At 32.5% G+C, this 19,235-nt stretch overlaps 1 protein-coding gene across 3 annotated transcripts in view; it reads left to right on the top strand.

Annotated features, from left to right (window-relative positions):
* ORMDL (sphingolipid biosynthesis regulator orosomucoid 1-like) overlaps positions 1-19,235 on the top strand; it is a 65,097-nt gene that overhangs the window by 38,555 nt on the left and 7,307 nt on the right. For 2 of the 3 annotated variants that reach the window (XM_085814841.1, XM_085814839.1), the window contains exon 3: positions 7,936-8,087. In XM_085814841.1, coding sequence (XP_085670967.1) covers positions 7,936-8,087 — 152 coding nt within the window. Of the gene's footprint in view, positions 1-7,935; positions 8,088-17,249; positions 18,378-19,235 lie in introns of those variants that run through there. The other variant, XM_085814840.1, reaches the window with a different exon arrangement.

The following is a 19,235-nucleotide window of genomic DNA, read 5'->3' as shown; positions in this document are numbered from 1 at the left end:
GATATCAGCTTCTTTAGGAAAGATATTATAATCTTGATTTATTTTCTTAATTGAAATATGTATCATTAGATAACTACTGTTAAAAAAATCCTGCTTATGTTTTATATTATTTTTCAGTAAGCTAACAAGTCTTTTTTTTTTTTTTTTAATGCATTTCTGTTTCAAAAGTAATTTTATTGGCTTAAATTGAACCAACGCACAACAAGATGTACCATCTCTTCAGTAATAGTGCATTTGGATTATATGAAACACTTATCAGACCTACTGTTGTGAAACTCAATGACAAACCTTTCCCAAAACAAGTTCCTTCCAGAATACAAAGGAAAACTTCTTAGAAAGAACACTATATAGGAGCAGAAAGTTTCTCTGATTGGTGCATCTCCTATGCAAAACTACCAGTAGAATATTTTCCCCTAGTATTGTGTGTATGTACACCTTGCTAAAAAAAAGGGGGGATAGTTCTATATCTCCCATTCTACCAGACTGTCTTAATTTAACTTGCATTTTTGCGACTTGGGATATATATTTTAGATATATATATGTTGAAAATATGACCTATTGTAACGCTTTTTCTGCATCATCTCTCCTCCTTGAAATAATTCTAACTTTTACATAAGGTTTAGTTCTTATTTTAAAGGGGTATAGAAATTACTTCTATTTCTTTTTCACTGCTACTGTTTGTATTAAGAACGGACTGTTCTAGCCTAATTAAGATGCAAAAACGAAACTTGATGTTACGTCATCTGGAAAGCTGAGTCGTGCCGATAGCTGATTGTTTGCCATGAGATGACGTCATGTCTACTTCATGTTTAAGTATATCGCATCGTTCTGGCTTATTCCTTCTGGTTCCTGTTTCGTTGCTCCTTGGTGTACCGTTCCAGCCCTAATTAGAAGACGATATTGTGATGCGTGCCGTCCAGCGATAAGTACCGTGATTCCAGTCCGAGATGATTTTTCCTGGATTCTGCAAAGCGGCTACGATTTGAGCAACTGCCGTGGGCAGCATCCTGTTTCTACGGTTCGGCGGCGATAGATCTCAAGTTGTGGTTCCTGGTGGTCAACTGCCGTGGGCGGCATCCTGTTTCCAAAGTTAAGCAACTTCAAATTCCAAACTGTGATTTCCGGTGAGCAACTGCTGTGGGCGGCATCCTGTTTTCATGAAGGCGGCATCTTCAATACAAGTGTTTTTCCAAGACTAGCGGCGATGTTTTTCTAAGCTGTGATTTCTCGTGAGCAACTACTGCTCATGCAATTTTTACAGTGAGCGGCTTTTGCCAGTTCAAGTGCGCTCAAGGTTTAGTTTAATTTTTCAGGTGCCTTCTTGACCAAAAAGCATGGACTTATTTATAGTGAAATGAAATTCATATTAACTGCGTAGTTTTTGTTCTGTGATACGTTTTCGCATATTGAATGCCAGTATTCAAAGATCAGGTAATATATATTTGCTGTCTCATTAATAGTGTAATATTCGTTAAAGAAGAAAACCCTTATTGTTAACGAATAGTCAACTAAATGTAATTTTTATAATGTTACACTCTTTAAGTTTCTGGTGTTGATTAAATTTATTTATTGTATTATATATATTGTTAATAAATTGGTTAAGTTTAAAACTTTTGTCTTCTATGTCTGCACAATATATAATCTTAGGGAGCTTCTATTGCTATTTCTGCTAAAAGTTATAAACTTTTATACAAATTAAAAAAATTAATTAATTTAATTTTAATTTCTATAAAATTTTTTATCAAATAAAGTTTTTTTAAAGAATAGAAATACACATTATATTAATATAGAATTTACTAAGAATTCATTATATTATTATTCAGGTTTATTGGGAATATACTGCCTGAAAGAACATCTTCCTCAGAAAGCTTCAAATTTTTCATCGGTTGTTATGAACTCGCCTACAGTGTAGTATTTCTGGCAGTTATTCACAAAATCTTCAAAAAACTCTCTTATAGGTGCAAGTTTATTTGATTCTTTCTTGACGATGCAAGTTCCTATGTCATCAAAAGGCAAACATCTTGATAAAAAAGAAAACATTTGTAAGACATAGTTTTGGGAAAATTTTCCAAGCCTGTTCCGTCTTAAGACACAATAACACGCCGAATAAATACTAATTCAGAAGTCAAACAACAAAAATCAGCGTTATATTTACCAAATTTTCACAGGACTAGTTTCGATGGTTTTACCGAACCACCATCTTCAGCTGCAAAACCGCAAAAAACATTTGCAGTTTTGCAGCTGAAGATGGTGGTTCGGTAAAACCATCGAAACTAGTCCTGTGAAAATTTGGTAAATATAACGCTGATTTTTGTTGTTTGACTCCTGTTCCGTCTGTTGCCCACAGATCCCGGAAATTTGCATGACATGACTTATGTCACAAAAATATAAAAGATCTACAAGGTCCGGCTATTAATTTCCAGGACTGACGTAACTGTAGGAGAATGAAAAGTCAGAAGATGGCACTAATGACTGCATATTGAAGAGCGTTTTCTTGTGTATGTGCAGTGCGATCGGTGCCATTCTGAAGTAAGTGGTTCTCGTGGAAAGGCACATTAAAACATAGCTCTTAAATTCCTATTGTCGAAGTGAAAATAGAGCAAAGAATTAACATTAAATTTTGCTTCAAATTGGGCAAAACAGCTTCGGAAACCTATGAAATGTTAAAACAAGTTTATGGCGAGGAAGCATTATCCAAGAACTTTTGAATGGTTTAAACGGTTTCATGATGGGTGCAAAAGCGTCGAAGATGATCCACACACAGGTTGGTCGCAGTCCGTACGCACGGTGGAAGCAATTGAAAAAGTTTGCGATATGGTGAAATGTGATCGTCTATTGACTTTTTAAGTACTCGACAATGAATTCAACATGGACAAAGAGACAGTTCGGCAAATTTTGACGCAAGACCTAGGCAAACACAAGATTTGTTCCAGATTCGTTCCTCACCATTTAAGGGACGAACAAAAGCAAATGAGACTGGATGCATGTGGCGAACTTATCGACAACACTGATGCTGACCCTGCGTTCCTGGATAGGATAGTCATGGGAGACGAGTCTTGGTGTTATCAATATGACCCTGAAACCAAGCATCAAAGCTCCGAATGGCAGTCTCCAAGTTCACCAAGGCAGAAAAAATTTCGATTTGAAAAGTCCAAAATCAAGGTCATGTTAATCGCTTTCTTCGATATTGATGGACTCATTCATCACGAATTTCTTCCTCCTAACATGACTATCAATGGACAGTTCTACACAGAAGTTCTTGACCGACTTCAAAAATGAATTTGTAGAGTGAAGCCTCATTTTGAGCAAAATGGGAGTTGGCTGCTGCTACATGACAATGCCCGCCTACACATTGCGTTGCCTGTGAGGCGATTCTTAGCCCAGCATAGTGTCATTGAAATGCAGCATCCAACATACTCTCCAGACCTAGCACCCACAGACTTTTTCCTGTTTCTTAAGCTGAAAAATTCACTGAAGGGAACAAGATTTCAGGAATTCGAAGCCATCAAGAAAACTGTAACGTCACTATTAAAGAGCGTTCCAAAAGAGGACTTTAAAACTTCTTTCTGAAATTTGTACAGCTGAGCTCCGCGAGTCCTGGAAATTAATAGCCGGACCTTGTATAAAATCGTGAATTTCAATTAGAGTTGTGTGATAAGCATCTCTCTCTTTGAAAGCTGTCAGAAATAGATGCAGAGTAAATATTTGTATAACTGATGACTTTCAGCAACATTTGTTCACTTAGTAAAAGTTCTTACAATTCATTTGGAGTCTGCACATAATTTTGCCTTACCCATGTTTCCAAGCAGTTTGGTAATACTTTTTATGAGCAGAAGTCCTAACATTAGTTTTAGGCTTTTCTTTTGACCATTGGTTTTTTTGTCTTTTCCAATAAAGCAATAAATGTCAATCTCATTTTCGTTTTCAGAATGCATTACGATTTCTGAATCAGTATCATGAGAACTAAAAAATTTATTATAACTTTCAGCATCAGTTTCTTCAACAGTTGATACATCTTCTAATAATTTTTCCTAACATAACATTTCTTCCTTAGAGGATGAATTACGCAACATGTTTGCAACTTTTTGTGCTACCACAAATGAACTACGTTACAGCAATGAAAATAGGCACACTGGGTCTAAAAGACCCAATCCGATCAAAACAAAACTTCGAATCAAATTTCCGGCGAAAAACTTTGGAAACATAAAGACGATGGCCTTGAAGGAGACTGCACTGAACCACAACCACTTGGAAAAAATAGGTCCATTGGACCCACTGTGTGCGATATAGGGTTGGGTTAGTTGAATTTGGTATATATATATATTTAATATCTCTTTTTTATTAAACTTATTTGATTCTTAATTTCATATTTCAAAATTTAGGTTCATTTCAAAAGAAATTCACCCATTTTTATGATTTATTTTTAAAATTTGTATTTTTAAATAATTTTTATAAATTTTTTGAAAAAAAATTTGAATTATAATCTATAAAGGTTTTACCATCATCTTAAAGTAGATGTATTTTTAAGCATACCTGCAAAACATTAGAGTTTCTTATTTTCTTACAATTTTCAAAGATATACATTGGTGCATTTTAAAATTTAGCATATTTGTTATAAGCGATAAGTGCAAATGTGCTTTATGCACTTGCTTAAAATTTGGAAGAATGTACGATGCACCTTTATTTCTGCTCATGCAGAAAGATAAAAGGGAAAGGAAAGTAGGTTACTATAAATTAAAAAGTTTGCCAAGTGAATTATTCTTGGCACAAACTGAAAAAATACGCCAAGATAAATTTTTAAATTTCTCCATAAATTTCTCACCAAAAATTACAAAATTTAATATCTACACATAATTTCAGTCATAGAATCGAAATATGGAAAAAATTGGTATGTTATTTCAGAAAAAGTCCGATTTTGTGTCAAAATACCTGTGTTAGAATAATGCTATGTATAAATCTAATATATATCCTAAGTCATGCTTTCGAGACATGGAAAATGCAAGTTAAATTTCGACAATCGGTCTAGTAGAACAGGAGATATACACTCATGTCCATAAATTAAGGATAATGCAAAATCAGGCAAAGGAAGAGTTAGAAGCAAAACAAATTTGACATATTTGTAAAGCTTATTTATTAAACAAAAGGTAAAGAGCAAAAAAAGATGCTATATATTTGATATTATTAAAAAAATTAGTGATTTTTTCTCTCTGGAGCAAATTACAAAAAAAAAAAAAAAAAAAACTATTTACAAAAAACCAATATTACATGGTTGGTATGATTGTTAATACATGTATGTCTCCCAGACGATGCAATAGAGTCCGTACAACGCCTAGGCATGCTGGGTATCAAATTAGCGATCTGATCTTGGGGGATATTACACCACTCAAAAAGCGTTGCTCTCCAAAGTTCCAGTAGACATGTAGGAGGAGGTTGACGGGCTGCAACTCGTCGACCGAGCATGTGCCATACGTGCTCTACTTTATTCAAGTCCAGTGAGAATGCTGGCCGGCCAGTCCATACGGGTGATATCCTCCGATTGAAGGCATTCGCTTACGATGTTTGCACGGTGAGGACAGGCATTGTCATCCATAAACACAAATTGTGCGCCCATGGCGCCCCGAAACAAATGTACATGTTGTTCCAGAATGATGTCCCGATAGATTTGGCTTGTCATGGTTCCAATTTGAACATGCAGGTCAGTTCTGGAACCCAGAATAATTCCACCCCAAACAAGCACTCCTGCACCACCGTAACAGTGTCATTCAATGATGTTTTCTTGGTGGTAACGGGGTACCTGGAGCTCTCCATATGAAAGTCCGGCGAGAATCAGACTGCAAGCTGAACCTGGACTCGTCGGAAAACATCACACAAGCCTACTGTTGCGGTGTCCACAATGCATGCTCTCTACTCCAGGCTAACCGCAGGCGACAGTGAGTTGCAATAAGTGGAACGCATCTGACAGGTCTACGAGCATATGGACCAATCTGCCCTAAGCGTCTGTACATGGTCTGCCTTGAAATTGTCATACCAGTGGCTGAAGAGAGCTGACGAGACAGGTCTGAGGCTGTGCTCCGCCTGTTTCTTTTGGCAGTAAATGCCAAATACCGGTCCTCATTCGGCGTTGTAACTCTGGGGCGACCTGTGCTGTAACATCTACTCACATTACCATCATCTTGGAATCGTTGCTAAAGCCTGGAGATGACACTCTGGGCAATTCCAGGTTTGTCTGATACTTCCAGTTGGATACGCCCACATTCCTGACGGCCGATAATTTTACCACGTAAAAAATCATCCAAATGCGTCCTTTGTGTCATAACTATTCGGTTATAGCACTAAAATGCTTATAAAGCGCCTGCGAACAATTTTACTTCTTTGCCTGTAATCCTTATATATCACTCTCTTACGCTCTGGTCTCTGTGACGTACCATCGGTGTCATCTGGTTACTTCCTGAAATTTGCATATGATTCTTGAAGATGTGTGTAGTGATTTTACAGGTGATATATTTATTTTAGAGTTTGATTTCCGCGTGACTCCGAATCCTTAATTTATGGACATGAGTGTAGAACTGTCCTCTCTCCTTGTTTTTTTTTGGGGGGGGTGCAAGGTGTGTGTGTGTTAAGCAGACTGCTAAATACAGCAACAGCTAGACTATTTAAAGTTGCCACTAGAAAAGTCCCATTCAGATTTGTGCTGGAAGAAGTTTTTCTTAGAAGAGTTTCATATTTTGTTTTCAATTGATAGACTTGTAAGGCTATTACAAATATATATACAGTCAAAAGTCGTTAATCTGGACTCGTGGGGCTTCGGAGATTCCAGTTTATCGATTTTTCTGGATTATAGATCATCAGTTTAAATCTGGTAAGATGGCATGCAGAAATTATAAAATTAAAAATATGAAACCGTAATTTATGAAATAAAGAACAATTATGATCTAAAGGGCATCAAAATTTACAAAAAAAAAAAAAAAGCTTAATATTTATTTTTTTACTATATTAAGCATTTCTTTCGACGGTTCTCCTTAATTCTATAAACAGATATAATTTCTTGTTCAGTTACCAAGTTCCGCTGTTCAAGTCCTATAATTGCTGTGTCGAGAATACCGACTAATTTTTCAATCAAAATTTTTTCTTTTTCAATAACCTCTGTGTCACTTTCTTCACTATCGGAAGTGAATTATAGTGACGAGGTATTTGATTTAAATCATATCAAAGACGGAGAATACGAGATGAAATACTACATTTAGTAAGGAAAAAAAACATCTGCCCTGAAGATAAGGATAGTGCTGACAGATCAACTTCCAATTGATTGCGCGCTGCGGTGCCCCCCCCTCCCTGGCCGTAGAGCAGCGTGAAATTGATAAACAGATTTCGGAATGTTTAGAGAAACAAAGGATATGCCTTTATCCATTCTTTGCAGCAATTCCGCTTTTTGTTTGATGGACATCGAAAATACTTTCACTTTGTATATCCTTTGGGAGCTCCAGCATCAGAAATTCTATTTGACATAATCGGAAGTTCAAGCTTACTTTTATAAAATTGCTCTAACAGTCTGCAAAAAATAATAAGCCGGATCCAATTCGAAGATTAAGGAACAACGCAATCTGCAACATTAACTGAGATAATTAGATAATTTTAGCTTATACCGTCCGTTATACATCAAACGCACATACGTAAACGTATTATGCGCATCCGTAAAGTCAATACGACGCATGCACAGAAAGTTTGTAGCTTTGAGGTCCGGGTTATAGATCATTCTGGATTATGGGTGTCCGAATTAATCAAAGTTTAGTATGTATGTAAAATTCTTGTTATTATAGTTAGCAAATTTCTGAAAATTATGATTTTTTAATTTTTGATTATATGGTTACTGTACTTGGAAAAACTATATTTTCTTGTTTTTCAAATGTTGAAATTAATTCATTTTAAAATTTTTAGGCTATGTTCATCATTTTACATATTGTGAAAGGTACTCCTTGGGAAACAGCTGATCAAGGAAAAGTACGGTACCTTACACACTGGGAACAGATTGATAATGGAGAGCAATTTACAGCAACAAGAAAGTTTTTGACTGTAGTGCCAATTATCTTGTATGCATAGAAACCTTTTGTATATCCCATAATTATTTTTGCTTGTTAATTCTGTCACTTTTTAATTTAAAGTTGTAGGTTATATTTACAGTTCACCATACTTCAAGAATATCCACATATTCAGAAAGATATTCCAAAATGTGTACTTAATGCACCTGAGAATACTTATAAGGCAGTCTTATTTGAAATGAAATAAAATTATTATCTGATCACCTTTCAGGTAACATCCGTTGAGACACATATGCTTGTTCCAATGCTTTTCCATTTCTCGAATCTTCAGGAGAAATGTCTCGTTTAATAACTGTCATAGGCTAACCATTATATCATAATCAATAATTTGAATGGTCTGAAAAATTTGACTTCCTAAATCCATTTTGACCTGGTAAGGTGATTGTGGTATGGTAAGAATCGGTTTCTTCACTAAAAGTGTAAGATCTATCTCTACTTATCCACACAGACTAACTTAGATCCTACAATGAACCTGGCGAATTCTCGCACAGGCGTGAATTAAATACCAGCACGGAAGAAGGGTGCAAAATAACTCTTTATTAACTCAAACTAAATTAACAGAAAGCACGGACTTCGTGCATTACAAAACACCGTTCATTTGTGATAACTAAACGTAGACTAGAATACAAATCAAATCTGAAAAATAAACGAGTGCAAGAACGCACTTCAAAATTACTCTTAAGAGATGACTCACAGAAATCTAACTGGCGTGATACTAAATTGATAAGGCTAAAAGGCTCACTAGAGTGACCGCGAAATAACAACGAAATGTCTGCTGGGCTAGCGAAACACGCTTTGAATAAACTGAGATAATCACCCGATCAAATAGCACTTCACTTAACTTTAAATTTACGTCCTGGTGAGAGATTGTGAGGGGAAGTTTGAGAAGTTGAGAACAGGAAAACTTAAAATAAATTTGTTATGCAAACCCTACAAAAGTTCCTTCAGTATCATGTCAGGGAGCATTGTTGTTGTGTATAGTCCACAGGGTACTTCATTTCACATATCATTGTCTTCCAAAATATTCCTCTGTACACTGCAAAAAAAAAGAGGGACAGTTCTATATCTCCCATTCTACTGGGCCGATTGACGAAATTCAAATTGCGTTCTTCATGTCTCGAAAGCGCGACTTAGGATATATATTAGATTTATTTATAGCACTATTCTAACATAGGTATTTTGACACAAAATCGGACCTTTTCTGAAATAACATACAATTTTTTTTTACATATTTCGATTCTACAATTCAAATTATGCCAGACTGCAAAGTTTTGTAAAAATCGCATAAGTAGTTTTTAAAACATTACCTCTCAAAATTTTAGCTCCTCAATGTTAATTGAATTTGGTATATATTTATTAATTTTATTATTAGGTATCTCTTTTTTATGAAACGTTTTGATTCTTCCTTTAGCATTTCAAAATTTTAAGTTCATTTCAAATAAAATTCACATATTTTTTTATGTTTTATTTTAAAATTTGTATTTTTGAATAATTTTTATAAATTTTTCGAAAAAAATTCTGAATTATAACCTATAAAATTTTTACCCTCATCTTAAAGTAGGTGTATTTCTAAGCATACCTGCAAAAAATTAGAGGTTTTTTTATTCAAAATTTTCTAAGATATACATAAATTTACATATTTTCATGTTTTGAAATTTGGTATCTCCTTTTTTTAGAGATAATAACGCCAAATGTGGTTTATGGATTTTGTTACAGTGAATTGCCACAGCTATTTTTAACCTTAAATTTCAAACAAATTTTTGCAGAGAATTAATTATATGAAATGTTTTTTCTCAATGATGCGTAACAAATATTTATTAATACTATATGAAAAGTTATTTTTTTAATTAAAGATGATATTCAAATTTTAAACTTTTTTTAAATTTCTTTCTTTCTTTTTTTTTTTTTTTTTTTTTTTTTTTTTTTTTTTAATATTTGTAAGAGTACATTTTATCTTCTCCTTGTTATCGTCTGCTACTTTACTTTAACTTCATTTTAACTTTACTTAAAGTTCGTTTGATGTTTATTTTCACAAAGTTTTTAAGCAAGCAGGAGGTTGATAGTTTGGGTCATGTCTCAGCTTTAAAATATATATATATAAACATAAATTTTTACATGAATCCTCGTAGAAAGAATGTTTTAAGTAGTAATTTTCTCTCGTGTTGTAGATTATATAAAAAACATGTTCTTTAATGTAGAAATTATTAGTCTTTAAAATTCTAAATAATATGATTTAAATTGTTTGCACCTGATATAAGAATCGGGTCACTCAGGAAAAGTGCTGCTAGAGTGGTTTATTTCTTTTTTATTTAACAAAAATCTTTTAATTAAAATATTTATCCTTTGGACTTTGCTTGAAACTATATTTATAGTTAAAATGTCTAGGAAATGAAAAGCTATCTTCAGCTGAAGCGCATTTGATGCAATGGATATTTTAAAAAATTTGACAAGAATGCAGAATTTATCGCAAATTCTTAATTTTCTTGTGTCAGCACTGAAAAAAATTTAGAAGTAAAAAAGAAAATTAGGGGAAAAAAGCAAAAATTTAAAGGGCAATCTACTTCAAGGAAGTTGGTTGTTCAAAGAGAAAACACTTGGACGTGCACAGCAGCAATTGAGTTAGTACTAACGGAAAAGACAAAAAACATATCATTGCAGATTAAATTGAAGAAATACTGGTTTTCGACTATATGGTTGTATAAATTTAAATTACGCCATAGAACATCATATCGTATCATAAATGGAATATCCCATGATTTCTCAGTTGAATTATTTGAAGATTCAGGAATTTATCCAATGACATTCGTTATAAGATATTGTACTCCTGCCTTCTTAGTGTGCCTTCGTTGTGTAGTGGTCTGCATGTTTGGTGCGTATTCGAGAGGTCCGTGATTCGATTCCCAGTGAGGGCATTGTTCATTTTTCATTTCCCCTGCTTCAAAAAAAAAAGTCTCTACTGGGGCACCCGAACTAATGATGATTCTTCACCACCAGGATTTGGTGACCGAGTCTCCTAATCCCTGGTCGCCCTTTAAAAGGGGAAAGTTATTCTCCTGCCTTATTAGCTTGCCTTTGTGGTGTAGTGGTCAGTACGCTCAGTGCATATTTGAGAAGTCCATGGTTCGACTCCTGGCGAACTCGCTGCTCATTTTTCAAGTCTCCTGCTTCCAAAAAATCGTAATGTCTCTAAAACATATATTGATATCATTAAAAGACGTTTTCTCTTTTAATGGAACCAGTTTTTTTCTTTCACCTCATGACTTTAAAATGCTTAACCTCTAAAGACTGATAAAGGCTGTGATCAAATACTGATGAAATGGATTATTACATTACAGCAAAGCAAGGCTACCTGCCTAAAAGGAAGGATGCATTCGTAAAGAACTTTCTAAAGGAAACCAGCTGGCATACACGTTACACATGAGAAAAACCACGAAGACGCTTATGCAAACAGTCCATTTGCTGGGATTCAAACCCCAGAGCGAACTGCTAGTGTTCAACGACTTTACCATTCGACCTTTATGAAATGGAAGGCGATAACTTTATTTAAAATGAATATCAGAAAGACCAAGATGTTTTGAAAATTTGGATGCTTATTAACATACTTGCAGAATGCCTGAAGAGAAAGAGTAAGCCATTAAGAAGAAAAAATTAATTTTTACCTAAAATTTAGTATTCTTTTTTTTTTTTTTTTTAATTTAAAACTTTTTTAATCTTATGATATTTGATAAGAATGATAAAATTGTGTAAAGCAATGGGTACAATGCTAAAACTGTTTAAAGCAATGTATGCAAGTATTCCTAAGTTAAAATGTCGGTGATACATCTCTCTTATTTATATATCTTTTCTGAACGGAACTCTGAAAGGTGTGTTAACTGTGCTTTACTGCATTTTCTCTTTTAATATATGCAGTTTTCAAATGCATCATAGTCTGGGTCACAAAGTATTCTTCCGAAAGAAATGTGATTCAAATAAATAAAAATCAAATTCTGGAAAATTTATATTAAAAAATATATTTAAAATGCTCAGTTCGAATGAATAAATAGAAAATTTAAAAAAGAATTTATCTGAAGAGACAATGCAATACAAACAATTAAAATAAAAGTAAAAAAAAATTAAAAATTACCTAAAATAATAACTATGACTAGAAATATAGTATAAAAAAACTATTTGACAAAAAATAAATAAACAATGCACTTTTTTTTTTTATTTAATCTACACAGTTTGAATGAGTAAATAGACATTTTTAAAGCAATTATTTGAAAGAAACTATGCAACTTAAACAATTAAAATGAAATTCAAAAAAGAAAAAATTACTTAAAATAATAACAATTATAATTAAAAATATAATATAAAGAACATTATTTGAAAGAAGGAACAACAGTGAATTTTTCCGCTCATGCACAATGTAAAAAGGGAAATGAAAGTAGGTTGCCATATATAAAGAAGTTAGCCAAGTGAACTTATTCTTAGCCCAAACTGAAAAAAAAAAAAGCGGCAGCATAAACTGTTGCGTTTCTCCGTAAATTTCGCACCAAATTTTACAAAATTTAATATTTAGGTTTAATTTGAGTCATAGAATCGAAATATGTAAAAAAATATATATATATATGTTATTTCAGAAAAAGTCCAATTTTGTGTCAAAATACCTATGTTAGAATAGTGCTATATGTAAATCTAATATATATCCTAATTCGCACTTTCGAGACATGAAGAACACAATTTTAATTTTGTCAGTCAGCCCAGTAGAACTAGAGATATAGAACTGCCCCCCCCTTTTTTTTGTGCAGTGTACATAAGCACTTCTGTGTAGTGCACAACATTGAGAGTGGACTTTGCAAAAATTTGTAATGGACAGTGCTGAAGTTATTAAAGAAAAGAATTTTTACTACCTTGACTTTTGATTTACTGGCTTCTTTTTTTTTTTTTTTTTTCAGAGAACTCTGAGATATTCACTTTCAGATCATAGGCATTTTATACGTATCTCTCACAGAGACTAACATCTTCTGGCAATGTTGATAGCATGTCTTTTCTGCAGACTTTCACAATACATTAATATTTTACTTCTTATAAAGTGAAATTTATCTTGAAAAATGTAGTGTTTGTCATAATAAAAAGATATAAAATTAAAGTAATTCAAAATCTCAAAGTATTAAGATTCAGGATGGTCATAAGTAAGTAACAATTTTATCACAGGCAAAAGAACAAACTTTGTGCAGATTAAGCTGTGAAAGTTCAGGATAATTTTGTAGCCTGAGATTAACAATTTCTCAAAAGGTTTTGAAGCCCAAAACTTAGGCTAACATTTTGTTATCCTATGTAAAACAAATCTAGTAGATACAAACCAGTTTCATCAGTAATTTAACCAGTAATTATTATATAGCTAAATAAATATTATATGTATGTTTACAAGTTGATGGAGCAGCTTGCATGGCCACTTGAACGTGTTTTATTTCTGAACAAAACAATTTACGAGAAGTTTGTTCTTAAACTGGATTATACAGTGGGAAGGATCCAATTTGCACCTTTGATCTTGATCACATTTGTGCCTTTTTAAATTATTATGACAATGTAATTGATAAAAGAGAAGTAAGCAGCAGTGTGTTCGCAGGACGGCAAACAAGAGCGGGAGTGTGATATGTGTAAGATGAAAGTTTAGTGCATAATTATTTCATTTTACATGTAGATGTATTTCTATTGGTTAATAATAAGTTTCCATTCCCAAATTTGAAATCATTATTGTCTGAAGTAAGTATCTGAGCTTATACATCGTCTAAAACGTTTTTGTAATTGGAAATGCAGTAAAATCTTGATTCACAAACTTAATTCATTTCTGAAGGCCATTTCTCAGCCAAAATGTTCATAAAACAAAATGATTTTTTCCATAGGAATTAATGTAAAATACATCAATTTGTTGCTGAATTGCTTATTTAAAATTTCAAGAGTACTTTGTGCACAAGTTCCTAATACAAAATTATTGCGTCTAAAACAAAAAGATAAATACAATATTAAGAAACTAAATTAAATGAAAACTTAATTTTAGCCTACTGTACAAAGGAGAGTAGTCTGCAGAAGTGCAAAATGATGAGAAAGATCAGTGAAAAAGCTGTTATTGTTTGGATCCCTTTCCTTAAAAATGTCATGTCACTTTTCCTTTGACTCTTAGCACCACTCAGTTCTGCTTGAGACTTGCTGGACTTCCATTTCGCTGAAAACTTACCCCATGTGAAGCCGTGTAAGTTTTAAAATGTCACAAAAATGAAATGTGGTAGTGCTATTGAAAATACTTATTCTATAGCTTGCTGCTTCTTTATCAGTGCACTATTGTTACATGTTGAGCTTATTTTTATGGTTCTCCAGTAACTTCCTCTCATCTTCACTGTTAACTACTAAGCCCCTGGTTTTACCTATGAACACAATATCACAAATAACAAAAAAAGTTCTAGTTGTCGAAGTATTCAGCATCTCTGCAACCTAATCTGGCCATAATTTCTTCCAGGCCAAATTCATAGTCCTGTAAATCAGTAAATTCACAATCTAAGGTTCCGCTGTATATGTGTACAACCAGAGGTTGTGAAAATGTAGACTGTGTATGGACTTGTTCTGTGGTGTATATTTTTTGTTAATTGAAATCTTGTTTAAACCATTTATATTCTAGCTAAGTTATCAGTGCTACTAGTGCAAAATCAATACTTCCATTAAAGTAAATGGCATTTTGGGATATACGTTATATTACAAGCATTAATTCCTTCATTACATAGCATATTTTGAAGAAAATATCCTTTGACACTGAAGCTGCTTAAATGCTAGCAAACTGTAGAGACTCTACATAATTCCGAAAAATGGAATGAAAGGATTAATTCAAGGTTGCAAATTTTGATTTGGTTTTGGTTTTGGATTAGGATTACTTTTCTGTATATTTTTTGCATAACTTCTTATGGAAGTTGGTTATTTAACTATGAAAAATTATTAACATTTAAAAAAAATTCAGACATTTGTATATTAGTTGCCTCTTGTTTATACATTATATATTATGCAAAAAATGTTGCCGCCAATTCCTGTGAGTTGTTGACAACCCTAGAAGCTGTTTTGGATTTTTCTTGGAGGGGGGAGGAGAAGGTAAGATTTTAGGTGGTAAGAGAGGGTGAGGATCAAGTGGTGACATGATATTCTGATATCTTCTTGTTATAGACTTCATGCCTCTTGGTGTCTCCTAAGATTTAAAAAATTTTGCCATCCCTAAATTCTGCTTCCCAGTGCAATTGCATGAGCTCTGCTTACTCTATATTTTGATTAGTTTAAAATTATAACTTATAGTAAGTTTCTGGTCTTTTTCATTTAATACTCTTTTTTTTCCCTCCCCCTACAGAATTTTTTTGCATTCAATTTTTAAGAGCGTTTTTCTCTTCGTCACCCTTAGACTAACAACTTCAACTATAAAGAGCCGTTCCCACTGGGATTTATCTGAGCTAACAAACACAATTGACATAGCCAACCCATCTCCAAAACCAGTTTTTTTTCCATAGGGCAACAAGTTGAAAAATCTGAACTGCAGGTACAGCGGAGCTAGTTGACATATAGAACTAACTTTGTTACCCAGTGGGAATGCCCCTTTAGAGTTAGCTTTTATGTTGTTTATCATTAAATTTGACAACACTAATGCGGTTTTTTGATAGTGTATATCCACCAGTATGATTATAAAATGCCATGTAATTCTGGTTCATTAAATTTTGTTTATTTTTCTTGTTAACCTATTAAATTGATAAAGGGATATATATATAAAGAAGATCAGTAACATTTTAGGAATAACCTTCATTTTCTGAAGTATCCTGGTGTTTTTTGTGTTTTGAATGCAGCTTTAAAAAGCATTTAAATGTAGTAAATTCAGCAGTTTCCAAATAAATAAAATTGATTTTATTCAAAATGCTTTAAAATTATCATTAAGTTAAAAATTTAAAGGTACGAAGTTTTTGAAACTAATGCCTTTAATTAACAATGCATTTGAACTCTATGCTTTTCTACACTGCTAATATTATTTTTTTATATACAGTCAAAAGTCGTTAATCCGGACACGTCGGGTGATTCCGGATTATCGATTTTTACGGATTATAGATCATCAGTTTAAATCTGGTAACATGGCATGCAGAAATTATAAAATTAAAAATATGAAACCGTAATTTATGAAATAAAGAACAATTATGATCTAAAGAGTATCAAAATTTACAAAAAAAAAAAAAAAAAAAAAAAAGCTTAATATTTATTTGTTTACTTTATTAAACATTTCTTTCAATGTAAGTTGTTTAAGTTGCTTCATTTTTTATGTGATAATACATTCTCTTTAATTCTATAAACAGACATAATTTCTTGTTCAGTTACAAAGTTCCGCTGTTCAAGTCCTATAATTGCTATGTCCAGAATACTGACTAATTTGTCAATCGAAATTTTTTCTTTTTCAATAACCTCTGTCACTTTCTTCGCTATCGGAAGCGAATTATAATGACGAGGAATTTGATTTAAATCATATCAAAGACAGAGTACATCGAGATGAAATACTACATTTAGCAAGGAATTATAAGCGGAATAAAATAAAAACATCTGCCCTGAAGATAAGGATAGTGCTGACAGATCAACTTCCAATTCATTGCGCGCCACCGCGTTAAAGATAAACAAACGTTAAAGTTTAGATAAACAAAGTATATGCCTTTATCCATTTTTTGCAGCAATTCCACTTTTTGTTTAATGGACTTCAAAACATACTTTCGCTTTGTAGATCCTTTACATATTAGTAAATATATATATCAGAAATTCTATTTGACATAATCGAAAGTTCAAGCTTACTTTTATAAAATTGCTCTAACAGTCTGCAAAAAATAATAAGCCGAATCCAATTCGAAGATTAAGGAACAATGCAATCTGCAACATTAACTGAATTAGATAATTTTAGCTTAGCTTATACCATCTGTTATACATTAAACGTGCATTCATAAACGTATTTTGCGCATGCGCACACGCATAGTCGCAGCCGTAAAGGTGTTACGCGCATGCGCAGAAAGTTTGTGGCTTTGAGGTCCGGATTATGGGTGTCCGAATTAACGACTTTTGACTGTATATACATTAGTTGTCTTTCGAATTTTAACTCAAATTTTTTATTTTCAGGTTTTTCCTGACGAGTTTTTATACTAAATATGACTCGACACATTTTTTTGTGAATTTTGCATTCCTTATTCTTGTACTTTTGCCAAAAATGCCTCAGTTTCACATGGTGAGGCTTTTTGGAATTAATCAATACTGAAAAATATTTCAGAGCTGTTAGCCAGTTCAACTATTTTTATGCAACTGTTCTAATTAACACTTTATAGGAAAACTAAAGAACTGTTGTTACCTTGATGAAGTTTTATATTCTTTTTAAGACGTTAAAGGTTGTATATATGTAATATAGTTGTGAGTGAAACACATTTCTCAAGGACAGTTTTCTGCCAGATAGCCAGTAAAAACTAACAAGATACTTTAAAATATATATATGTGTGTGTGTGTATGTTGAATGTAGTTAAAAATAAGATGTTTTTTATACCGGTTATTGCATTTCATAGTATTTTTATTATTTATAGCATTTTAATTTACTTAATTCAAATTAGAAAGGAAATTCAATATGTTTTGAGTAATAAATGCTAAAATACATCTTTATGATATATTTTTATTTAAAAATTATTAGATGTTATTTTAGATGTTTTAAGAGAGAGAGGGAGAACAGGATTGTTGCAATTTTAGTGGACCTGAGATCACACTCATGATATTTCAGCATTTCATGTTTAGTGTGTATCTCTATTAACTCCTAGAATTCTCTCACTCTGTGTTTGCTTCGTTTTAAAACTATTCTGGGGAAAGGGCAAAAACTGAGATATAATTTTGCAAATTATATTGAGAAAATAAATATCAAGTGTAAAATATATTTATTATGTACCTCATTTACTAAATTTTATATCTATCTTCTTAATAAGCATAGATATATTTTTAAAAATTGTATTCTTAAATGTATTTTCTTGCTTTAATTTAAAAACCTTTAATATCAAATTTCTCCTCCTTTTTCTTTTTATTCTGGTATGATGGAATTGAGAGCCTTTCAGGATTTGGATTCAAGAAAATTTAATTATCTCTAACTTTCAATCAAATATTAAGTTGAATAGCAAGTAGCATATGCCGAATATTTCTCCCGTAGTTAAACATGAAAAGCAGCAAACTGGTGTTTTATATAAGGATGGGAGGGGGGTTGAAATTAGATTATATTGAACTAATTACTGAATAGATGGAAATTCATGTTTAATCTGAAGGATTTTTTATATGTTTTTGTATAATTTCAAATCAGTTTAAATGAACTATGCACAGTGTGCTATTTAAAATGAAGTTTAATTAATATAATTAAATTTACATAGATTAAATAAGATATATGCATAGATAATTAAAACCATCGTAATAGCTTTAAATTGTCTTTCATATAAAAATGTAGTTCGGTAATGAACATTTATGTTTTCAAGAGACATATTATGTTTATTAAAATAATATTAACTAAGTCAAAAGTGAAATTTTAAGATGAAAATTCTCACTTTTAAATTAGTTGATATTTTTAGGATTTATTTGAGATTACATCTGAGAGTTTCTGCGATTTTTAACCCTAACCCTTTCGTGACGAGTTTTTTTTTTTTTTTTTTACAACAGAACAATTGTGATAACATAAACTATGAGTAGGGCATACTAGAATGCTAAAAACTAAGATGTTATATTTTTAGAAAAATTTTGAACACTGATTTAGGACCGCGGCATATATGTCCCATCAGTCCTGAACGCTAGGACATATGTGTCCCAGTAGTCTTCAATGAGTAATTTTGTAAAAAAAACCAATGATTTTCTAGTCATAAAAATTTAATTATGAATGGTATGGTTTGATACAATCAATGCACTATGCGACATTACACATCGTGCACATTATTTTAGTGCGTGATTCCTTCTTTTGTTGTGCACATTTACGGCACCGCCATCATGTTTTTTTTTTTTTTTTTTTTTTTTTTTTTTTTTTTTGTTGTTGTTGTTGTTACTGGCAGATGGTCACCAACATTGAGTAAGCTTTGTGATGTTTTGGATGGGCGT

The sequence above is a fragment of the Stegodyphus dumicola genome, chromosome 4 (genome assembly GCF_044657685.1).
Source record: "Stegodyphus dumicola isolate Sdum_Otavi_A_Nest chromosome 4, ASM4465768v1".
Lineage (NCBI taxonomy): Eukaryota > Metazoa > Arthropoda > Arachnida > Araneae > Eresidae > Stegodyphus > Stegodyphus dumicola.
This window is presented reverse-complemented; position numbering and strand designations above follow the sequence as displayed.